Genomic DNA, 23354 nt, shown 5'->3' on the forward strand with positions numbered 1-23354 from the left:
TAGATTAGAGAATCTATATGTTGTATTGTGATATATTCACACTATAGATTAGAGAATCTATATGTTGTATAGTGATATATTCACACTATAGATTAGAGAATCTATATGTTGTATTGTGATATATTCACACTATAGATTAGAGAATCTATATGTTGTATTGTGATATATTCACACTATAGATGAGGATCCTATGGATGAAGCTGCTGGTTATTTGCTCAGTTCCCCCTCCCTCTGTCGCGGCGCCGGGATCGGGCCCGGGGCGGAGCCGCTTCTCTCACTGGCGGCCGGAGCGCGGCTTCCAACAGGTGAGGCCCGGGGACAGGCCGGGGGCCGGGGTCTGGGGAGAGGCCGGGGTCTGGGGCCCGGGGCCGGGGGAGAGGCCGGGGTCTGGGGCCCGGGGACAGGCCGGGGTCCGGGGTCGGGGTCGGGGTCCGGGTCCGGGCCCGGGGACAGGCCGGGGTCCGGGTCCGGGCCCGGGGACAGGCCGGGGTCTGGGGCCGGGGTCCGGGGTCGGGGGTCCGGGGTCCGGGGAGAGGCCGGGGTCCGGGGTCGGGGTCGGGGAGAGGCCGGGGTCCGGGGTCTGGGGCCGGGGTCCGGGGTCCGGGATCGGGGGAGAGGCCGGGGTTCGGGGTCCGGTCTGGCAGCCGCGCGGCCCGAGGCCCCGGGAAGCCGCGGACTCTCCTGCACTTTCTCCCCGACCTGAAGGACCTGTCGCCGGCCTCAGGCCTGGAGGGAAGCGGAGGCCCGAGTGAAGCCTGGGTCTTTCCTGAGAGAGGGACTCGGTCTCCTCCGCCCTGTGGCTGGCGCCTGACCCGGGGTCTGGACAGTGGGGCTGAAAAGATCAAAGAGCTGCATTTTTATAGCGCCTTTCCCAACCTCAGGAGGTCCCAGAGCCAATGGGGCGACAGCTGTGTGCACAGCAAGATCCCACAGACAGCAATGTGACTGTCCCCCCCCCCCACCCCCGGGTTTGAATCAGCGACTCGGGATCCTTTACACCCGCCCGAGAGCCCGGACAGGGCCTCAGTTTAACATCTCCTCTGAAAGATGGCATCGCTGACAGTGCGGCTCTCCCTCGGCGCCGTCCCTCGGACAGTGCGACTCTCCCTCGGCCCCGACCCTCGGACAGTGCGGCTCTCCCTCAGCGCCGTCCCTCGGACAGTGCGGCTCTCCCTCAGTGCCGTCCCTCGGACAGTGCGGCTCTCCCTCGGCGCCGTCCCTCGGACAGTGCGGCTCTCCCTCGGCGCCGTCCCTCGGACAGTGCGGCTCTCCCTCGGCGCCGTCCCTCGGACAGTGCGGCTCTCCCTCGGCGCCGTCCCTCGGACAGTGCGGCTCTCCCTCGGCGCCGTCCCTCGGACAGTGCGGCTCTCCCTCGGCGCCATCCCTCGGACAGTGCGGCTCTCCCTCGGCGCCGTCCCTCGGACAGTGCGGCTCTCCCTCAGCGCCGTCCCTCGGACAGTGCGACTCTCCCTCAGCATGACCCTCGGACAGTGCGGCTCTCCCTCAGCACGACCCTCAGACGGTGCGGCTCTCCCTCGGCGCCGACCCTCGGACAGTGCGGCTCTCCCTCAGCGCCGTCCCTCGGACGATGCGGCTCTCCCTCAGCGCCGTCCCTCGGACGGTGCGGCTCTCCCTCGGCGCCGACCCTCGGACGGTGCGACTCTTCCTTGGCGCCGACCCTCGGACAGTGCGGCTCTCCCTCGGCGCCGTCCCTCGGACGGTGCGGCTCTCCCTCGGCGCCGTCCCTCGGACGGTGCGGCTCTCCCTCGGCGCCGACCCTCGGACGGTGCGGCTCTCCCTCGGCGCCGACCCTCGGACGGTGCGACTCTTCCTTGGCGCCGACCCTCGGACAGTGCGGCTCTCCCTCGGACGGTGCGACTTTTCCTCGGCGCCGACCCTCGGACAATGCTGCGCTCCCTCAGCACCAGGTGTGGGACTTGAACCCAGAATTCTGTGACTTGGTGGCAATTAACTGAACCATAAGTGATGCTTGGTGCAGCCTATTTCAGTTTTATGGCCAATCATTGGAGTTTCTGCCCTCTTTCCCAGTCTGCCTGGCTCTCTGCCGAATTCCTGGTGGATAAATACCTGGTCTGGTTCTTGTCAGACTGTTCACAGGGTTGCAGGATTATCTTCAGACCTGTTATTGAAAGGCTACAATTAGCCTTGGTGTCCCTCAGTCAGCAAGTGTTCATCCTCCTGACCGTGGAATCCCTGCTTGGACATGAGCAGCCTCATTGGTGGAAGATTCATAGAATAGAAACAATGAATGGATGGAGCACAGATGGAGGCCATTCAGCCCATCGCCCATGTGCTGACTCTCTGGAGGACCAATTCACCTAGTGCCGCACCCCTGTCTTTTCCCTGTACCCCTGCAAATTTTTCCTTGATGGATAATGATCCAACTTCCTTTTGAATGCCTCGATTGAATCTGCCTCTATTGCACTCTCAGGGAGTGAATTCGCGATCCTAACTACTCGCTGCATGAAAAGTTTCTCTTGTGTCTTCATTGCTTCCTTTGCCAGTTAACTTAAATCTGTGCTATCTGGCTCTCAATCCTTCCACCAATGGGAGCAGTTTCTCCCTACCTACGCTGTTCAGACCTTTCATGATTTTGAAAACCTCCATCAAATCCCCTCTCAACCTTCTCCAAGGAAAACAGTCCTGAATTATCATTTCTAGAAGTTTCCCCACCATCAAAGTTAAACTGACTGGCCCGTGGTTGCTGGGCTTATCTTTACACCCTTTTTTGAACAAGGCTCTAAAATGTTTACAATTCTCCAGTGCTCTGGAACCACCCCTGAGTCTAAGGAAGACTGAAAAATTATGACCAGTGCCTCTACTGTCGTGTCCCTCAGTATTCTTGATACATCTCATCTGGTACTGGTGCCTTATTGGCTTTCAGTACAGATAGCTTATCTAATACCTCCTCTTTATCAATTCTAAATCCTTCAAGTGTCTGAACTATCTCCTCTTTCACCAAGACCAGAGCAGCAGCTTCTTCCTTTGTAAAGGCAGATCCAAAGTATTCATTGAATACCTCAGCCATGCCCCTACCTCCATGTGTAAATCCTCTTTATGGTCACTAATCAGCCCTACTCCTCCTCTTACCACCCTTTTCCATTTATATGTCAATAGAAAACTATAGGATTTCCTTTTATGTTAGATTTTATGTTGTCTTCTCATATTCTCTTCTGTTATCCAGGGAGCTCTGGATTTATTTGCTCTGACTTTCCCCTTCGTGGGAATATCCTTACCTGGTCTGGCCTACAAGTGACTTCAGACTCGCAGCAATGTGGTTGACTCTTAAATGCCCTCTGCAATGGCCAAGCAAACCACTCAGTTCAAGGGCAATTAGGGATGGGCAACAAATGCTGGCTTTGCCAGCAATGGTCACGTTCCATGAAAGAATCACAGAATTATTACGATGCTGAAGGAGGCCATTCTGCCCATCATGTCTGCATGGGCTCTCCGAATGAGCGTTTTGACTCAGTGCCAATCGCCTGCCTTTTTCCCCGTAACCATGCACATTGTTTCCATTTAAAATAATCATCTAATGCCCTCTTGAATGCCCTGATTGAACCTGCCCCCACCACACTCCCAGACAGTGCATTCCAGACCTGAACCACTCACTGTGTGAAAAATGTTTTTCCCCACATCTCATTTGCTTCTTTTACAAATCAATTTAAGTCTGTGCCATCTCATTCTCGATTCTTTTAGGAGCAGGAACAGTTTCTCCCTATCTATTCTATCCAGCCCCCTCATGAATTTGAACATCTCTATCAAATCTTCTCTTAGTCTTCTCCTCTCCAAGGAAAACAGTCTTAACTACTCCAATCTATCTTCATAACTAAGGTTTGTCATCCCTGGAACCATTCTTGTAAACCTCTTCTGCACTCTCTCCAATGCATTTGCATCCTTCTTATAGCATGGTGCCCAGAACTGTACACAATACTCCAGCTGAGGTCTAACTAGTCTTCTATACAACTTGGCAACACAACTTCCTTGCTCTTTACTATGTGTCCCTAAATAAAGGCCAGGATACTATATATTTTATTGACTGCTCTCTCCACCTGGTCCTGCCACCTTTATGATTTATGCACAGATACACCCAGGTCCCTCTGCTCCTGCATATCCTTTAGAATTGTGCTCCTAATTTTATATTGTCTCTTCATGTTCTTCCTACCAAAACGAATCACCTCACACTTCTCTGCATTGAACTTCCATCTGCCACCTATCTGCCCACTCCACCAACTTGTCTATGTCCCTTTGAAGTTCTATACTGTCTTCCTCATAGTTTACAATGCTTCCAAGTTTCATATCATCCACAAACTTTGAAATTGTCCCCTGCACATCAAGACCTAGATCACTAATATATTATCAGGAAAAGTAAAGGTCTGAATAATGACCCTATGGGGAACTCCACTACAAACCTTCCTCCAGCTCAAAAAATATCCATTGACCATTACTCTCTGCTTCCTATTACTCAGCCAATTTTGTATCCACATTGTTACTGTTCCTTTTATTCCATGGACTATAACTTTTCTCACAAGTCTGTTGTGTGGCGCTGTATTGAATGCCCTTTGGAAGTCCATGTACACCACATTAACAGCATTACCCTCATCAACCTTCTCTGTTACTTCTTCAAAAAAACTCCAGCAAGTTAGTTAAACATGATTTTCCCTTAAGAAATCCATGCTGGCTTTTCCTAATCATCTCACGTTTTTTTCATGTGACTATTAATTCTATCCCAGATAAAAAAAAACTCTATAATTTTTGCCCTTCTCTGTAATTTCCTTCCAAGTTTCTTCCTCTACATCCTTCCCACTAGTTGGTGGCCTATAGATTATGATGAGCAATGTGATCGCACCTTTTTGTTCCTTAGCTCTAGCCAAATAAGTTCTGTCCTTGATCCCTCTGGGACATCCTCTTTCTCCAGCTCTGCAATGCTCTCCTTAATCAATACGGCCATCCCCTCCCACTTTTATTCCTTTCCTATCTTTCCTGAACACCTTGTACCCGGGAATATTTAACAGCCAGTCCCGCCCTTCCTTGAGCCAGGTCTCTGTTATCATCACAACATCACATTTCCACATTGCAATCTGCGCCTGTAACTCAGCAGTCTTATTTACCACACTCCACACTCTCGCATACATGCACTGTAACCCTGATTTAGACTTTAATTACTTTCCCTGTTATACTGAGCCCACCTTACTAACATACGAACATACAAAATTAGAGCACAAATAGGCCATTCGGCCTCTCTGCCCTGCCATTCAATAAGATCACGGTTGATCTGTTTGTGTTTTGAATTCCACATTCCATGTCCAAATGCAGTAAGACCCGGACAATATCCAGGCTTGGGCTGACAAATCGCAAGTGAAAGTCACGCCACATCAAGTGCCAGGCAATGACCATCTCCAACGAGAGAATCTAACCATTGTTCCTTGACATTCAATGGCATTACCACCACTGAATCCCCCACTGTCAACATCCTAAAGGTTACCATTGACCAGAAACTGAACTGGACCAGCCACGCAGGTGCAGCTGAAGCCCAGCGGTCCTCTTGCATCAGGGGTGGCTCTTCAGGGCCCTGTGAACAAGTGCCTGCTGGTGAATCTAAGGGTGAACAAGGACATGTCATTAGTTTCGGTCATCACACTGTCACTGTGTGTGCCAGGCACCCTGGTGAAACAATCACGGTGCCATTGTCTGTCAGTGATCCATGGGGACTCCAGTTTCGAGGCTCCCATCAATGAAGAGACTACACAAGAATGTTTGCACAATCCAAAACTCTCACCTCTGCGCACCGCACTCTTACCTTCGTCTGACACCCTGGCCTCTCCACCACCAGATGAACGAGGAGCGTGGCTGCTCTCCGGCTCCAGGGTGTCCTGCTCAAATCTGGTCAATATTAGCAGGTTTGACAGCCCTCCCCATGTCCGTGACCTCTCACATTGGTTATGGCTCATCTTCTCCTGAAAGGACAGAGGAGCATTGATGAGTCCGCTCTCTACCTGCAGCCCCATTGCAGCCTGGCCAACCCCAGCTGAGGAACACCTCACAGGGCACATCCCAGTCGTGGCCCTCGAGCTGCAAGACTCTCAGTCCCAGCAGCCAGGGCTCACCCCCTTGGCCAGCTCCAGCGTCATTGACAGTTGCACTCGGACTCTAACACCCCTGAGCTCCATGGGGAGACAGCCAGACCATAACACTTCATTACACTGACCCACGCCAGCACTGTACTCACCCTTCCCGAGGGCAGCAGCTCATTAAACCTTTTGCGGCATTGCACCCATGTGTACCTCACAAAACCGTGGCTGCTGAGCTTGGCTGACACCTCCTCCCGAGCTCTTTTTGTCTGGTGCGGTGGCCTCCTCCTGCCGTTTCTGGTAACGACAGTGCTCTCCTTAATCAGTACGGCCACCCCATCCCACTTTTCTTCCTTTCCTATCTTTCCTGAACACTTTGTATCCAGGAATGTTTAACAGCCAGTCCTGCCCTTCTCCTGGCAGCCACCTCCTCCAGAGGCACCCGTCCGACCTGGCCTCCCGCTGGCGTCTCCAGCTGCTGTTGAGGCCATCGCTTCTGTCTCCAGAATGCAGAATATGAATCTTCCCCAGCAGCCTTCGAGGAGTTGTCTCTGTCGCTTTTAAACCGCCCACCGAGTCGTCATTGGACCCAGTGCCCGACAGGCCCCACCCCCTCCCGGCCCGTCCTGACCATTGGGAAGCTGCGTTTCACACTGGGTGGGCTTTAATTGGCCAGCCAGTGTGAAATCATGATGTTGGGCCGATCGCGGTCGGGGGTCTGTTTCCCGATCAGCCCTGGGACCGCCAACCACATGCGCCTGCCAAGGGTAAAATTCAGGTCCAGGTGTAGTCTCACCAAGGCTCAATACAATTGCAGCAAGACACCTTTACTCCTGTACTCCAATCCCCTTACAGTGAAGGCCAGCACACTATTTGCCTTCCTAATTGCTTGCTGCATGTTAGTTTTTAGTGACCCATGAACAAGGACACCCAGGTCCCTTTGGACATCAACACTTTCCAACCCTCACCATTTAAGAAATACTCTACATTTCAGATTTTTCCACAAAGTGAATAACTTCACATTTTTCCACATTATGTTCCACCAATCACTTAGTCTGTCTAAATCTCCCTGAATCCGCCTTGCATCCTCCTCACAACTCACATTTCCCACCTAGTTTTGTGTTGTCAGCAAACTTGGAAATATTACATTTGGTTCCCACATCCAAATCATTGATATAGATTGTGAACATCTGGGTCTCAAGCACTGACCCTTGTGGTACCCCACTAGTCACAGCCTGCCACCCTGAGAATGACCCACTTATTCCTGCTCTCTGTTTTCTGTCTTGTAACCAGTTCTCAATCAATGCCAGTATGTTAGCCCCCCCTATCCTATGTGCTCTAATTTTGTTTAAATGACCTGTGTGGGACCTTATCGAAAACCTTCTGAAACTCCAGATACACCACATCCACTGGTTCCCCCTTACCTGAGCTACAAGTAACTTCCTCAAAAAACTCCAGGTTTGTCAAACATGATTTCCCTTTCATAAATTCATGTCGGCTCAATCTCACCATTATTTTCTCAGTGCCCAGTTATCACATACTTTAGAACGGATTCTAATATTTTTCCTTCAACTGAAGTCAGATTAACAGGCTTGTGGTTCCCCATTTTCTCCCTCATTTCTTAAATAGTACGGTTATATTTGCTACCTTCCAATCTGCTGGAACCATTCCAGAATCGAGAGAATTTTGAAAGATCACCACAAATGCATCTACTATCTCTACAGCCACCTCTTACAACACTCTGGGATGTAGATCATCAGGTCCAGGGGATTTATCTATTTTCAGTCCCATTAATTTCTGCAGCTATTGGTTAAATTGCTCTAATCCCTGAGTGTGTGCTGGAAGGCTCTTGGAGATGATTCACCAGCTGCCAACAGGGTTAATAAACAGTGGGGCCAGAGGGATACTCTGTTCGAGGGTGCTTTTACCAGCTCTCCGTTAACTTTGCTCTGCTTTGCTGATTCTTACAGCCTTTAGGTAGAAGGTGTGAGGAGAGTGGGAACAATCGACACCATGAACGGAGCCTCGGTGGTTTCCACCTCTGTCCAGACCATCACCGTCAAGGAAGAGGCCGGTAAGATTCACCTTCACAATCCACAAGATGGGATTGGCTAGAGCGATAACTCTGACATCATCCTTTAAAATCTCCCCCCACACCCATTTCCTCATGCCCTCTCTCTCCCTGAGCTCTCACTTTCAGTCCCATTCTCTCTCTCTCAGCTCTCCTTCTCAGTCCCATTTCTTCTCTCTCTCTCAGCGCTCTCCCCCTCAGTTCCATTCTCTCTCTCTCAGCGCTCTCCCCCTCAGTTCCATTCTCTCTCTCTCAGCGCTCTCCCCCTCAGTTCCATTCTCTCTCTCTCTCAGCTCTCCCCCTCAGTTCCATTCTCTCTCTCTCTCAGCTCTCTCCCCCTCAGTTCCATTCTCTCTCTCTCTCAGCTCTCCCTCTCAGTCCCATTTCTTCTCTCTCTCTCTCTCTTTCAGCTCTCTCTCTCTCTCTCAGTCCCATTCCCTCTCTCTCTCAGCTCTCTCTCCCTCTCAGTTCCATTTCTTCTCTCTCTCTCTCTCTGAGCTCTCTCCTACTTAGTCCAATTCCCCCCTCTCTCTCTCCTCTTTCTCTCCCTCCTCTTAGTCCTATTCCCTCTCTCTCTCTCTCTCTCTCTGAGCTCGCTCCCACTTAGTCCAATTCCCCTCTCTCTCTCTCTCCTCCTCTTTCTCTCTCTCCTCTTAGTCCTATTCCCTCTCTCTCTCTCTCTCTCTCTGAGCTCTCTCCCACTCAATCCCATTCCCCTGTTCTTTGTCCATTGCCCTTTTATTCTTCTGTCCAATTTCCTTTTGAAAGGAGTTAAGGAATACCTAATGTTATGAATTCAGTTCTGGGCATCGCTTCTCTGGAAGAATATCGGCTGGGATTGGGTGCAGAAGCAGAATTCTCTGTTTCTGGATTTATGCTCATCCCATATGTTAACTGCTCACCACTGGTGGACTGAACTCGAATCTATGGTAGAGAGATAAACTATTCCCTCTGGTGGGGCGGGGAGTCCAGAACAAGTGGAAGAACCTTAAAACTCGAGCCAGGCTGTTCAGGGGTGATGTCAGGAAGCACTTCTTCACACACAAGGGGAGTGGAAATCTGGAATTCTCTCCTCCAAAAAAAGCTGTTAAGGCCGGAAGTCAATTAAAAATGTCAAAGCTGAGATTGATACACTTTGTTAGGTAAGGAGATTAAGAGTTACGGAACCAAGGTAGACAAGGTGAAGATACAGATCAGCCATGATCTTACTGAATGGCAGAACAGGCTCGAGGGGCTGAATGGCCTCCTCCTGTTCCTATGAGCTGTGTCTGTCAGAGCAGGCTATTAATCGCTGCCTGGATTCTTTCAGATTTATGGACTAAAGAGGACCTGCTGTGTTTATTGGATCGGATAAAGAGCCTGATCCCGGAGGGAGACTGCATGAAGTACAAAACCACCGAGTCACACTTCAACTGGGAGAAAGTGGCATTCGGACTGTTCACAGGGGAAATGTGCCGCCTTAAGTGGCTGAAAGTGGCCTGTGAGGTTAGTGGAGAAGCAAAAAACAACGGACATTTCAGGAGCCTTTGTTACAGAAAACCCACCTTTTCCCTGTCCCTCAAACCCACCTTCTCCCTGTCCCTCAAACCGACTCCGGACCCCATGAAGTCTCATGGCATCAGGTCAAGCATGGGCAAGGAAACCTCCTGCTGATTACCATGTACCGCCCTCCCTCAGCTGATGAATCAGTGCTCCTCCATGTTGAACACCACTTGGAGGAAACACTGAGGATGACAAGGGCGCAGAATGTAATTTGAGTGGGGAACTTCAACGTCCATCACCAAGAGTGGCTCGGTAGCACCAGTATTGATCGAGCTGGCCGAGTCCTAAAGGATATAGCTGCTAGACTGGGTGTGCGGCAGGTGGTGAGGGAACCAACAAGAGGGAAAAACATACTTGACCTCATCCTCACCAACCTGCCTGCCGCAGATGCATCTGTCCATGACAGTATCGGTAGGAGTGACCACCGCACAGTCATTGTGGAGACAAAGTCCTGCTTTCACATTGAGAATACCCTCCATCGTGTTGTGTGGCACTACCACTGTGCTAAATGGGATAGATTTCGAACAGATCTAACAACTCAAGACCGTATCCATGAGGTGTTGTGGGCCATCAGCAGCAGCAGAATTGTACTCGAACACAATCTGTAACCTCATGGCCCGGCATATCCCCCACTCTACCATTACCATCAAGCCAGGGGATCAACCCTGGTTCAATGAAGAGTGCAGGAGGGCATGCCAGGAGCAGCACCAGGCATACCTAAAAATGAGGTGTCAACCTGGTGAAGCTATAACACAGGACTACTTGCATGCCAAACAGCATAAGCAGCAAATGATAGACAGAGCTAAGCAATCCCACAACCAACGGATCAGATCTAAGCTCTGCAGTCCTGCCACACCCAGTCGTGAATGGTGGTGGACAATTAAATGGCTCATTGGAGGAGGAGACTCCACAAATATCCCCATCCTCAATGATGGAGGAGCCCAGCACATCAGTGCAAAAGATAAGGCTGAAGCATTTGTAATTATCTTCGGCCAGAAGTGCCGAGTGGATGATCCATCTCGGCCTCCTCCGGAGGTCCCCAGTATCACAGATGCCAGTCTTCAGCCATTTGATTCACTCCATGTAATATCAAGAAACAGCTGGAGGCACTGGATACTGCAAAGACTATGGGCCCTGACAATATTCCGGCAATAGTACTGAAGACTTGTGCTCCAGAACTTGCCGCGCCCCTAGCCAAGCTGTTCCAGTACAGCTACAACACTGGCATCTACCTGGCTATGTGGAAAATTGCCCAGGTATGTCCTATACAAAAAAAGCAGGACAAATCCAACCCAGCCAATTACCGCCCATCAGCCTACTCTCAAGTATCGGTAAAGTAATGGATGAGGTCATCAGCAGTGCTATCAAGCGGCATTTGCTTAGCAATAACCTGCTCACTGACGCCCAGTTTGGGTTCCACCAGGGCCACTCAGCTCCTGACCTCATTACAGCCTTGGTTCAAACATGGACAAAAGGGCTGAACTCTTGAGGTGAGAGTGACTGCCCTTGACATCAAAGCAGCATCTGACCGAGTGTGGCATCAAGAAGCTCAAGCAAAACTGGAGTCAGTGGGAATCAGGGAAAACTCTCCGCTGGTTGGAGTCATACCGAGCACAAAGGAAGATGGTTGTGGTTGTTGGAGGTCAGTCATCTCAGCTCCAGGACATCACTGCAGGAGTTCCTCAGGGTAGTGTCCTCGACCCAACCATCTTCAGCTGTTTCATCAATGACCTTCCTTCCATCATAAGGTCAGAAGTGGGTATGTTGGCTGATGATTGCACAATGTTCAGCACCATTTGTGACTTCTCAGATACTGAAGCAGTCCATGTCCAAATGCAGCAAGACCTGGACAATATCCAGGCTTAGGTTGACGAGTGGCAGGTAACATTTATACCACACAAGTGTCAGGCAATGACCATCTCCATAAAGAGAGAATCTAGCCATCACCCCATGACATTCAGTGGCATTACCATCATTGAATCCCCCACTATCAACATCCTGGGGGGGTTACTATTGACCCTAAACTGAACTGGACTAGCCATATAAATACTGTGGCTACAAGAACAGGTCAGAGGCTGGGAATTCTGCAGCGAATAACTCACCTCCTGACTCCCCAAAGCCTGTCCACCATCTAAAAGGCACAAATCAGGAGTGTGGTGGAATACTCTCCACTTGCCTGGATGAGTGCAGCTCCCACAACACTCAAGAAGGCTCGACACCGTCCAGGACAAAGCAACCCCACTTGAATGGCTCGGCAGCACCAGTACAGAGTGAGCTGCCGTGTCCCACTTCATTGGCACTCCATCCGCAAGTATTCACTCCCTCCACCACCAGCGCACAGTGGCAGCAGTGTGTACTGGTATGACACAGCAGTTGCTAAAGGCTGAGTTGTTTAAAATCTTTGAGGGAAACTTTAAACAACTGTCATAACCTATTTTCAATTGGTATGTTTGAGATGCAGCTCTGAAATCAGAAATGAATCCACTAAGCCTCCCGAGGTTTTTTATATAAATTAAATTAAACACTTATTAATTTAACAAGGTATTAAACACATACACATGTCTACAGATTATTACCAATATAACTATTAAACAAATCCCCAAATTAATCATTCCCAGGTAAATCTTCCCTAAGGCAACAATAACCCATAGACTTAAACAGACACCAGGCAAAGCACATTTTATCTTACAAATTCAAACTGAGGTTCCTTTCAATTTGTTTCCTTTGCAGACAGTTGTAGGCGGCTTAGATCTCACAGGCCTCTGGCTTCCACATAGACAACTCTTCTATACATACCTAGCCTTCCCTTTGAATGCACATTCTCATTGTATCACCAGGCCCTTTGAACTCCACCTCTTCTAACAATAAAACCCCTTTCATAGCACCAATTTTATTAGTAATCTAAACATATTGCTTGTGTCTCCTAGTTAGGTGAAAGATTTCACCCCCAATCTTTGAATGTTTTGTTCAAAAAAATGCAAATGTACTCTTTTACCTTATTGTTTACATCTCAAAACTACTCTACATCAAAACACCCAGGCTAGCTGGCTTTAATCTAACTAAGACACACACACTCACACCCACAGACACAGACCCTACTACAAGTCCAATTTAAAAACAATTTCCAATAACATATACATTAATATCTTCATGACATCCCACTCCCTATCGAAAAATGACCCATCTAAAAGACATCTTAATTTTTAATAAACCATCTCACACTATCTCCTATACTTATTACACTAACAGATGCATGCATTAACATAATGTATGTACACACACAAGTCTTTGAAATCAACAGAAATTACTCCAGTTCAGTGTTCAGCTTTTAAAAAAATGTCCAATTTTCCCTTTAAGCTTCAAACTCGTGATAACGCATCTGCGAACAGATTTTCTCTACCAGCATCACATATAACCCGTAGGTTAAATGGTTGTAATAATAAACTCCACCTGAAAAGTCTTGCACTTTTGTCCAAAAGCTTCTAAGGATTGTGGTCTGTATAAACAATTGTTTCTAATGAATTGTTGGCAACATAAATTTCAAAATGCTGCAATGCTAACACCAAACCCAAAGTCTCTTTTTTGATCGTTGAACATCTTCTCTGTTGTACATTCAGCTTCCGTGAAAAATACCCCATCAGTTTTTCAATTCCATTGTCATCGTCTTGTAACAATACAGCCCCAATGCCTATATCACCCGCATCAACGGCCAACTTGAATTGCTTGGTATAATTGGGCACTGCCAAAACTGGTGTTGTAGTTAATACAGTTTTCAAACTCTCAAATGACTTCTGACACTCCAGTGTCCATTGAAACTTCTTGTTCCTTTTTAATAGTTCAGTCAGTGGAGCAACCACACGGCTAAAACTCGGTACAAATTTCCGTAAAACCCACTCATGCCCAGGAATCTCCAAACTTCTTGTTTTGATGTAGGCACTGGGAAATCCACGATAGCCTTGAGTTTCGCATCTCTCGGAGCCACCTTACCATGTCCAATGGCGTGACCCAGATACGTAACTTGTGCTTTTGCAAATTCGCTTTTAGCCAAGTTCATCACCAAATTAGCCTCTCGTATTCGAGAAAATAATCCTTCCAGATGCTGTAAATGCTCCTCCCAAGAAGGATTGAAAACTATTAAATCGTCAAAATAAACAGCACAGTTGCCCAAACCTGCAATTACTTTGTTTGTCAGTCTTTGAAATGTCACAGGTGCATTCTTCATACCAAATGACATGACTTTAAACTGATATAGACCACTTGGTGTTACAAAAGTCAATATCACCTTTGCTCTCTCCGACAATGGTACCTGCCAAAATCCTTTTAGCAAGTCAGTCTTTGTGATAAATTTCAATTGCCCCACTTTCTCAATGTAATCTTCCAACCATGGTATATGATATGAATCCACTTTGGTCACCGCATTCACCTTTCAATAGTCCACACACACTCTGTGTTCCATCCAGTTTCAGTACCAGTATAATAGGCAAACTCCAGTTACTGCAATCAGACTTAATGATGTCAATTTGAAGCATGAAATCAATTTCTTTTTGTACTTGTGATAACTTTGCCGGATTTAATCTATAAGGATGTTGCCTTATTGAAGATGAAACCTGTACAGAGACATCATGTATAGCTAAATCTGTCCTCCCCAACTTATTCACACAAATAGGTTTGTGTGACTGCAATAGCTTTTCCAAATCACTTTGACACTTGTTGGAAGGTAACTCAATATTACATTTAAATTTTCAAGCACCCCCTCATTATCCAATTTGATTAGAGGAAAATCAATTTCAGAATCCTGCAGTTCTACCTCTTTCTCATCATCTACCATCACTAACACCTCTTTTTGTTCCTCTTCCCTGTCAAAGTACTTTTTAAGCATATTTACATGACAAACCCTCTGCTTCTTTCTTCTACCTGGAGTATTTATTAAATAATTTACTTCACTCAATTTCTTTTCAATTCTGCAAGGCCCACTAAATCTTGCATTTAATGAATTCCCTAGTACTGGTAATAAAACTAATACTTTTTCAGAAGAAAAACTGCGAGCTTTAGCTTTCTTATCTGCCTTCACTTTCATCACTTTCTGCGATATCTTTAAATGTTCCCTAGCCAACTCGCGTGCTCTGTTCAATCTTTCCCTGAAATTTGATACGTAATCCAAGAGAATATTTTCTGAATTTTGACCCAACAATTTCTCATGAATCAGTTTCAGTGGTCCCCTTTTGCTTCCAATTTCCACCCCTCCATCACTTTCACATGGTCTATCATTAATACTTCCCTTCCTTGACCTCTCTGTCTCAATTTCTGGTGATAGACTGTCCACCAATATTCATTACAAGCCTAACGACTCCCACAGTTACCTCGACTACAGCTCCTCACACCCCGCTTCCTGTAAAGACTCCATCCCATTCTCTCAGTTCCTTCGCCTCCGTCGCATCTGTTCCGATGATACCACTTTCAAAAACAGTTCTTCTGACATGTCCTCCTTTTTCCTTAACCGAGGTTTTCCACCCACTGTGATTGACAGGGCCCTCAACCGTGTCCAGCCCATCTCTTGCGCACCCGCCCTCACGCCTTCTCCTCCCCACCAGAACCATGATAGGATCCCCCTTGTCCTCACTTATCACCCCACCAGCCTCCGCATTCAAGGGATCATCCTCCACCATTTCCGCCAACTCCAGCATGATGCCACCACCAAACACATCTTTCCTTCACCCCCCCTGTCGGTATTCCGCAGGGATCGTTCCCTCCGGGACATCCTGTCCCACTCCTCCATTACCCCCTACACCTCAACCCCCTCCCACGGCACCTTCCCATGCAACCGCAGAAGGTGCTACACCTGCCCCTTTACTTCCCCCCTCCTCACCGTCCAAGGTCCCAAACACTCCTTTCAAGTGAAGCAGCATTTCACTTGCACTTCCCTCAATTTAGTCTACTGCATTCACTGCTCCCAATACAGTCTCCTCTACATTGGAGAGACCAAACGCAGACTGGGTGACCACTTTGCAGAACACCTTCGGTTGTCTGCAAGCATCACCCAGACCTCCCTGTCGCTTGCCATTTCAACACACCACCCTGCTCTCATGCCCACATGTCCGTCCTTGGCCTGCTGCAATGTTCCAGTGAAGCTCAACGCAAACTGGAGGAACAGCACCTCATCTTCCGATTAGGCACTTTACAGCCTTCCAGACTTAACATTAAGTTCAACAACTTCAGATCATGAACTCTCTCCTCCATCCCCACCCCCTTTCCGATTCCCCTTTTTCCAATAGTTAAACATTTAAAAAATATTATTTTTTTTCTTTTCCCACCTATTTCCATTATTTTTAAATGTATTTCCATCCGTTGTCTTATCTCCACCTTTTAGCCTATTTCGATCCTTTCCCCCCACCCCACCCCAACTAGGGATATCTGTACCTTGCTTGTCCTGCTTTCTACCCTTAATGTCACCATTAGCACATTCCTTAGCTAATATCACCACCGTCAACACCCCTTTGTCCTTTTGTCTATGACATCTTTGGCAATCTCTTCTTTGCCTCCACCTATCACTGGCCCTCTATCCAGCTCCACCCCCCCTCAACCAGCTTATATTTCACCTCATTTCTATTTTTTCCTTAGTTCTGATGAAGAGCCATACGGACTCGCAACATTAACTGTGCTCCTCTCCGCAGATGCTGTCAGACCTGCTGAGTTTTTCCAGCTATTTTTGTTTTTGTTTCAGTGGTCCCCTTACCTCTTGACCACAAACTAGTTCAAAAGGGCTAAAACTAGTTGATGCATTTGGAGCGTCTCTAATAGCAAATAACAAGAATGGAATTCCTCCAAACCAATCCTGTGGATAATCCTGACAGTACACTCTCATCATAGTTTTTAGAGTTTGATGCCATCTTTCCAAAGCTCCTTGTGACTCCAGATGATAAGCTGTTGACTTAAACTGTTTTATTCCCAAACTGTTCATTACTTCCTTAAACAGCTGTGACATGAAATTTGACACCTGATCTGATTGTATTTCCTTAGGTAAACCATATCTTGTAAAAAATTTAATTAACTCCTCCACAATCTTATTAGTTATAATATTTCTTAAAGGTATCGCTTCAGGAAACCTGGTAGACATATCCATTATTGTTAGTAAGTACTGATTTCCATTTTTAATCTTAGGGAGGTGTCCTACACTATCAATCATGACCATAGTAAAAGATTCTTCAAATGCTGGTATTGGGATTGAAGGCACCAGCTTAATCACTGCTTGTGGTTTTCCTGTTCCATGTATGACAGGTTCTACAGAATGTGACTACATCCCTATGTAATCCTGGCCAAAAGGAATACCTTTGTATCTTTTCCTGTGTTTTCCTAATTCCTATATGTCCCCCCATTGGAATTTCATGAGCAATCCTCAGAATCTCATTTCTATACCCTAATGGAATAACAATCTAATGCCCCTCCCTCCAGCTTTCATTTGCTGAGACATGATCCGGCCTCCATTTTCTCATTAAAATATCTCCCTTAAGGTAATAACATACTGGAATACATTTTGCTTCTGTTTCCGAATAAGCTTTCTGATACAACTGCTTTCATTGCAAGTCATTTTTCTGTAACTCCATTAGCCTCCTTAAGTTAACCCCTTCAGCTGAATTGTCCTGTAGTCTTTCCTCCTGGAATGATGTTAGCAAACACAGTGCCAGCTAATTGGATTTTGACACCTTCTTCTTGCCTTTGAACTGCCTGCCCTTCTTGTTTTTCTTGTTTCAACCTATGTGCCTCTGAGCTCCAGAACTTCTCTGTACCCCAATAATTCCAACGGGTTTTTCCCGCAATTTCCAACACACTGACTTCGTGTGCCCCCCTTTATTACAATGAAAACACCTCAATTTTCGAATGTCACTCCTACCCTCAGCACCTTCCTTTTTATTCTGAGAAATAACTTCCTGGGAATTCCCAGCCACTCTTCCTCTTCCCTGACTACCCACCTTCTTTTCACCTTCCCACTTTCTATCCTTTTCCGATTTGAAAGGGTGACGGAAAAAAGGTTTAGCTCTATGAACTATCTCATAATCATCAACTATCTCTGCTGCTTGTCTTACAGAATCAACCCTCTGTTCCTCCTCATGAGTTCTCACTACCGAAGAGATTCAGTCTTTAAATTCTTCCAAAAGAATTACTTCCCTAAGAGCTGCATATGTTGTCTCTATTTTTAACGACTGTATCCACCGTTCAAAATTACTTTGTTTTACTCTCTCAAACTCAATATAAGTTTACCCAGGCTGTTTTTTCATATTCCTAAATTTCTACCTGTATGTTTCAAGGATCAACTCATATGCACTCAAAATAGCCTTTTTCACCACATCATAATTCACCGGTACCTCTTCAGACAGCGAAACATATCCTCATGCACTCTACCCAGCAACTTAGACTGTAATAATAACATCCAGTACTCCTGTGGCCATTTCATCTGTTTAGCTATCTTCTTAAGTGAAATAAAGAACGCTTCAACGTCAGGGGTTCAGTACTTTGTCTGTCTGACTGACTCTGTCTCTCACCATGCTGTCTGACTCTGACTCTCATTGTGTCTGCCTGTCTGACTCTGTCTTTCACTGTGTCTGTCTGACTGAGTGTCTTTCACTATGTCTGACTGACTCTGATTCTCATTGTGTCTGTCTGACTGACTCTGTCTTTCACTGCTTTTGATAAGGTCCCGCATGGGAGACTGATAACGGAGGTAAGAGCCCATGGAATCCAAGGCAATTTGGCAAATTGGATCCAGAATTGGCTGAGTGGCAAGAAGCAGAGGGTGATGGTCGAGGGGTGTTTTTGTGACTGGATGCCTGTGTCCAGTGGAGTTCCACAGGGATCGGTGTTGGGTCCCTTGCTGTTTGTGGTATATATAAACGATTTAGACTTGAATGTAGGAGGGTTGATCAGTAAGTTCGCGGATGACACGAAAATTGGTTTGGTGATAAATAGTGAGGAGGATAGCCTTAGATTACAGGGGGATATAGACGGGCTGGTCAGATGGGCTGATCAGTGGCAAATGGAATTTAATCCAGATAAGTGTGAGGTGATGCACTTGGACAGGACAAACAAGGCACAGGAATACACGATGAATGGTAGGACTCTGGGAAGTACGGAGGATCAGAGGGACCTTGGTGTGCATGTCCACCGGTCCCTTAAGGTAGCAGGACAGGTAGATAAGGTGGTTAAGAAGGCATATGGGATACTTGCCTTTATTAGCTGAGGCATAGAATATAAGAGCAGGGAGGTTATGCTGGACCTGTATATAACGCTGGTTAGGCCACAGCTAGAGTATTGCGTGCAGTTCTGGAATCTGCATTATAGGAAGGATGTGATTGCACTAGAAAGAGTGCAGAGGAGATTTACCAGGATGTTGCCTGGGCTGGAGAGTTTTAGTTATGAGGAGACATTGGGTAGACTGGGGTTATTTTCCCTGGAGCAGAGGAGATTGAGGGAGGACATGATTGAGGTGTATAAAATTATGAGGGGCATAGATAGGGTAGACAGGAAGGAACTTTTCCTCTTGGTGGAGGGATCAATAACCAGGGGGCACAGGTTTAAGCTAAGGAGCAGGAGGTTTAGAGGGGATGTGAGGAAGAAATTTTTCACCCAGAGGGTGGTGGGAATCTGGAACTCACTGCCTGAAAGGGTGGTAGAGGCAGAAACCCTCATAACATTTAAGAAGTATTTGGATGTGCACTTGCGATGCCATGGCATACAAGGCTATGGGCCTAGTGCTGGAAAATGGGATTAGATTAGTTAGGTACTTGTTTGACCGGCGCAGCCTCGATGGGCTGAAGGGCTTTTTTCTGTGCTGTAGACCTCTCTGACTCTAACACTGTGTCTATCTGACTGACTCTCTCTCCCTGTGTTTGACTGACTCTGTCTCTCACTGTGTCTCCCTGTCTGACTCTGTCTCTCACTGTGTCTGTCTGACTGACTGTCTCTCCGTGTCTGTCTGACTCTGTCTCTCACTGTGTCTGTCTGACTGACTCTCTCCCTGTGTCTGACTGACTGTCTCTCCCTGTGTCTGACTGACTCTGTCTCTCACTGTGTCTATCTAACCGATTCTCTTTTGTGTCTCACTACACTGTCGGAGGGTCACTACTGAGAGAGCACTGCACTGTCGGAGGGTCAGAACTGAGGGAGCACCGCACGGTCGGAGGGTCAGTAGTGAGGGAGTGCTGTACTGCTTGATGGTCAGGGCTGAGAGTGCACTGCACTGTCAGAAGGTCAGTACTAAAGGAGTGCTGCACTGTTGGAGCATCAGCACTGAGGGAGTACTGCACTGTCAGAGGGTGAGTATTGAGGGAGTGCTGCACTGTCAGAGGGTCAGTACTGAGGGAGTGCTGCACTGTCAGAGGGTCAGTACTGAGGGAGTGCTGCACTGTCCAAGGGTCAGTACTGAGGGAGTGCTGTACTGTCGTAGGGTCAGTACTGAGGGAGTGCTGCACTGTCCAAGGGTCAGTACTGAGGGAGTGCTGCACTGTCGGAGGGTCAGTGCTGAGGGAGCGCTGCACTGTCGGAGGGTCAGTACTGAGGGAGTGCTGCACTGTCGGAGGGTCAGTACTGAGGGAGTGCTGCACTGTCGGAGGGTCAGTGCTGAGGGAGTGCTGCACTGTCGGAGGGTTAGTACTGAGGGAGTGCTGCACTGTCGGAGGGTCAGTGCTGAGGGAGTGCTGCACTGTCAGAGGGTCTTATCACATTGCTGTTTGTGGAGGCTTGCTGTGTGCAGATCGGTTGCTATGTTGCAACAATGACTACACTTCAAAAGTTGGTTTTAAAGTGTTTTGGGATATCCTAGGTTGATAAGGTTTTTCTTTACTCTCTTCTCCTCAGTCTCCCATTGCTGCTCAGCAGTGTTGCCTTTATTTGTTAAAGGACCAGGCGTCCTTCAGCTCGACTCTAACTCTCCCATTTCTTTAGATCAGAAAATATCGCACTCTGACCGAGCTGATCACAGACGCTGTGGAGTTTGTGAAAAACCCATACAAGGGCAAGAAACTGAAGGTAGGCACAGGTTGTTCAGCCTGGCGTTCCTGATACTGTGCTGGATGTGGGCAGGCGGGTGATAGGTTGGGGGCGGGGGGGACAGGTGTGGGTGGGTGTCTGGGGAACAGGCAAGTGTGGTGTGAGTTGGGTAGATGTTGTGGTGTGAGTGGTTCCAGTTTCTGCTCACCAGCAACTGGAAGGGCTCGAGTGAATAAATGTGTGTGTGTGTGTGTATGAGAGAGAAAGTGAGTGTGTGTGAGAGAGAATGTCTGTGTGTATGTGAGTGAGAGAGTCTGTGTATGAGAGAGAGTGTGTGTGAGTGTGCCTGTGTGTATGTGAGTGAGAGAGTCTGTGTGTGTGAGTGTCTGTGTGTGTGAGAGTGTCTGTGTGTGTGAGAGTGTCTGTGTGTGTAAGTGTGTTTGTGTGTGTGTAAGAGTGTGTGAGTGTCTGTAAGAGTGTCTGTGTGTGAGAGAGTGTGCGTGTGAGTGTGTGTGTGCGTGCGAGAGAGTGTCTGTGTGCGTGCGAGAGAGTGTCTGTGTGCGTGCGAGAGAGTGTCAGTGTGCGTGCGAGAGAGTGTCTGTGTGCGTGCGAGAGAGTGTCTGTGTGTGCGAGAGAGTGTCTGTGTGTGCGAGAGAGTGTCTGTGTGTGTGAGAGAGAAAGTGTGTGTGTGTGAGAGAAAGTGTGTGTGTGTGAGAGAGAAAGTGTGTGTGTGTGAGAGAGAATGTGTGTCTGTGTGAGAGAGAGAATGTCTGTGTGAGAGAGAGTGTCTGTGTGAGAGAGAGTGTCTGTATGTGTGTGAGTGTCTGTGTGTGTGTGAGAGTGTGTGTGTGTGTGTGTGTGTGTGTGAGAGTGTCTGTGTGTGTGTGTGTCTGTGAGAATGTGTCTGCGTGAGTTTGAGAGAGTGTCTGTATGTTTGTGAGAGACAGAGTGTGCCTGTGTGTGTGTGTCTATGTGTGTGTGACAGAGTGACTGTGTGTGTCTGTTTGTGTGTGTCTGTCTGTGTGTGTGACAGAGTGTGTGTGTGTGTGAGACTGCCTGTATGTATGCATGTACGAGAATGTGAACGCGCATGCAAGAGAGTGTGAACGCACGAGCAAGAGTGTATGTGTGCGAGAGAGAGCGCTTGTGTGAGAGATGGTGAGAGCTGCAAGAGAGAGGGAGAGAGCGCATGAGAGAGTACACACACTGACTCTCACTGGGGTACGGGTCCCACACACACTGACTCTCACTGGGGTATGGTTCCACACACATTGATTCTCACTGGGGCACGGGTCCCACACACACTGACTCACTGGGGTACAGTTCGGCACAGACTGACTGTTGCCGCGAGAGAGAGCGTGCGAGAGAGAGAGAGCGCGTGAGGAGGAAAGAGAGCGCAAGAGAGAACAAGAGAGCACGTGCGCATGACAGAGCGCGTGAGATAGAGTGAGTGCACGGGCACGAGGGAGAGCACGCGAGAGAGGGAGAGCACGTGCGAGAGAGAGAGAGCACTTGCGTGTGACAGAGCGCGTGAGAGAGTGAGTGCACGCGCACGAGGGAGAGCACGTGTGAGAGAGCGCGTGCGAAAGAGAGCGTGTACGAGAGAGAGCGTGTGAGCACACGCAAGAGAGTGTGTGAGAGAGCGTGTGAGCACACGCAAGAGAGTGTGAGAGAGAGAGAGAGTGTGTGTACGCAAGAGAGAGAGGGAAACTTGAAACAACTGTTATAACCCGTTTTTGCAATTTGTATGTTTCGAGACGCAAGCTTAGAATTCGGTAGTCATAAGACCACTGAGTCTCAAGAGGTTTTTTGTAAAACTAAATTGAACATTTATTAATACAAGAAAGATTGTAAAACACATACATATGTCTACAAATTTACTGCTATAATAACTGCAAAGATCCGCTAATTAACCTGTCTCTCAGTTACACTGTCACTAAAGCAACAGTAAAACACACAGATTTAACAGACCCCTGGCAAAGCACACCCTGAACACTCACATTCAAAATGAGTTTCTTTCAGCTCTGGGTCCTTGCAGACAGACTTAAGGCTGACAGGATGGAGGCTTTAGATCTTAGAGTCCCTCCCCCTTTTACCAACAGCCTTCTCCTCCTTTATACATATTTTCCTATTTAAATGCAAATTCTCATTGTCACTGTTTTTTTTTAACTTTAAATCTTCTAACAATAAACCCTTTCGTAATACCCACTTTAAAAAAAATACATTGTTTCTGAACTTCACCTGGTTAGATGTAATTTTTCACCCACTCTTTGGATGGTCTATTTAAAAATACAAATTGCCCCCTTTACACCTCACCTTCTATTTCCCCATGTTTACCTATTTACCATTTCAAACCTACTTCTGTTCTATACATCGAAGCGTCTAGACCAGCTGGCTTTAATCTAATTAACATACACACACAAAGACACAGACACCACTAAACTCTATTTTAAAATAACTTTCAGTAACATTATTGACATTATTATATCATCTTGACAGTGTGTCTATGCGCCGTCAACATGCTGTGTGTGTGTGTGAAAGAGAGAGTGTTTGTGTGTGTGTGTGTGTGAGAAAGAGAGTGTGTTTGTGTGTGTGTGTGTGAGAAAGAGAGTGTGTTTGTGTGTGTGTGTGTGTGTGTGTGAGAAAGAGAGTGTGTGTGTATGTTTGTG

At 47.5% G+C, this 23354-nt stretch overlaps 1 protein-coding gene across 1 annotated transcript in view; it reads left to right on the forward strand.

Annotated features, from left to right (window-relative positions):
• Positions 1-211: 211 nt before the first annotated feature.
• Positions 212-23354, forward strand: part of LOC144680070 (nucleolar transcription factor 1-like) — a 93730-nt gene continuing 70587 nt past the window's right edge. Inside the window, exons 1-4 of the mRNA XM_078541219.1 lie at positions 212-305; positions 8070-8166; positions 9473-9648; positions 20641-20724. Of these exons, the coding sequence (XP_078397345.1) occupies positions 8106-8166; positions 9473-9648; positions 20641-20724 (321 nt within the window). The 5' untranslated portion in view covers positions 212-305; positions 8070-8105. The remainder of the gene's footprint in view (positions 306-8069; positions 8167-9472; positions 9649-20640; positions 20725-23354) is intronic.

The sequence above is a fragment of the Cetorhinus maximus genome, chromosome 4, assembly GCF_964194155.1.
Source record: "Cetorhinus maximus chromosome 4, sCetMax3.hap1.1, whole genome shotgun sequence".
Lineage (NCBI taxonomy): Eukaryota > Metazoa > Chordata > Chondrichthyes > Lamniformes > Cetorhinidae > Cetorhinus > Cetorhinus maximus.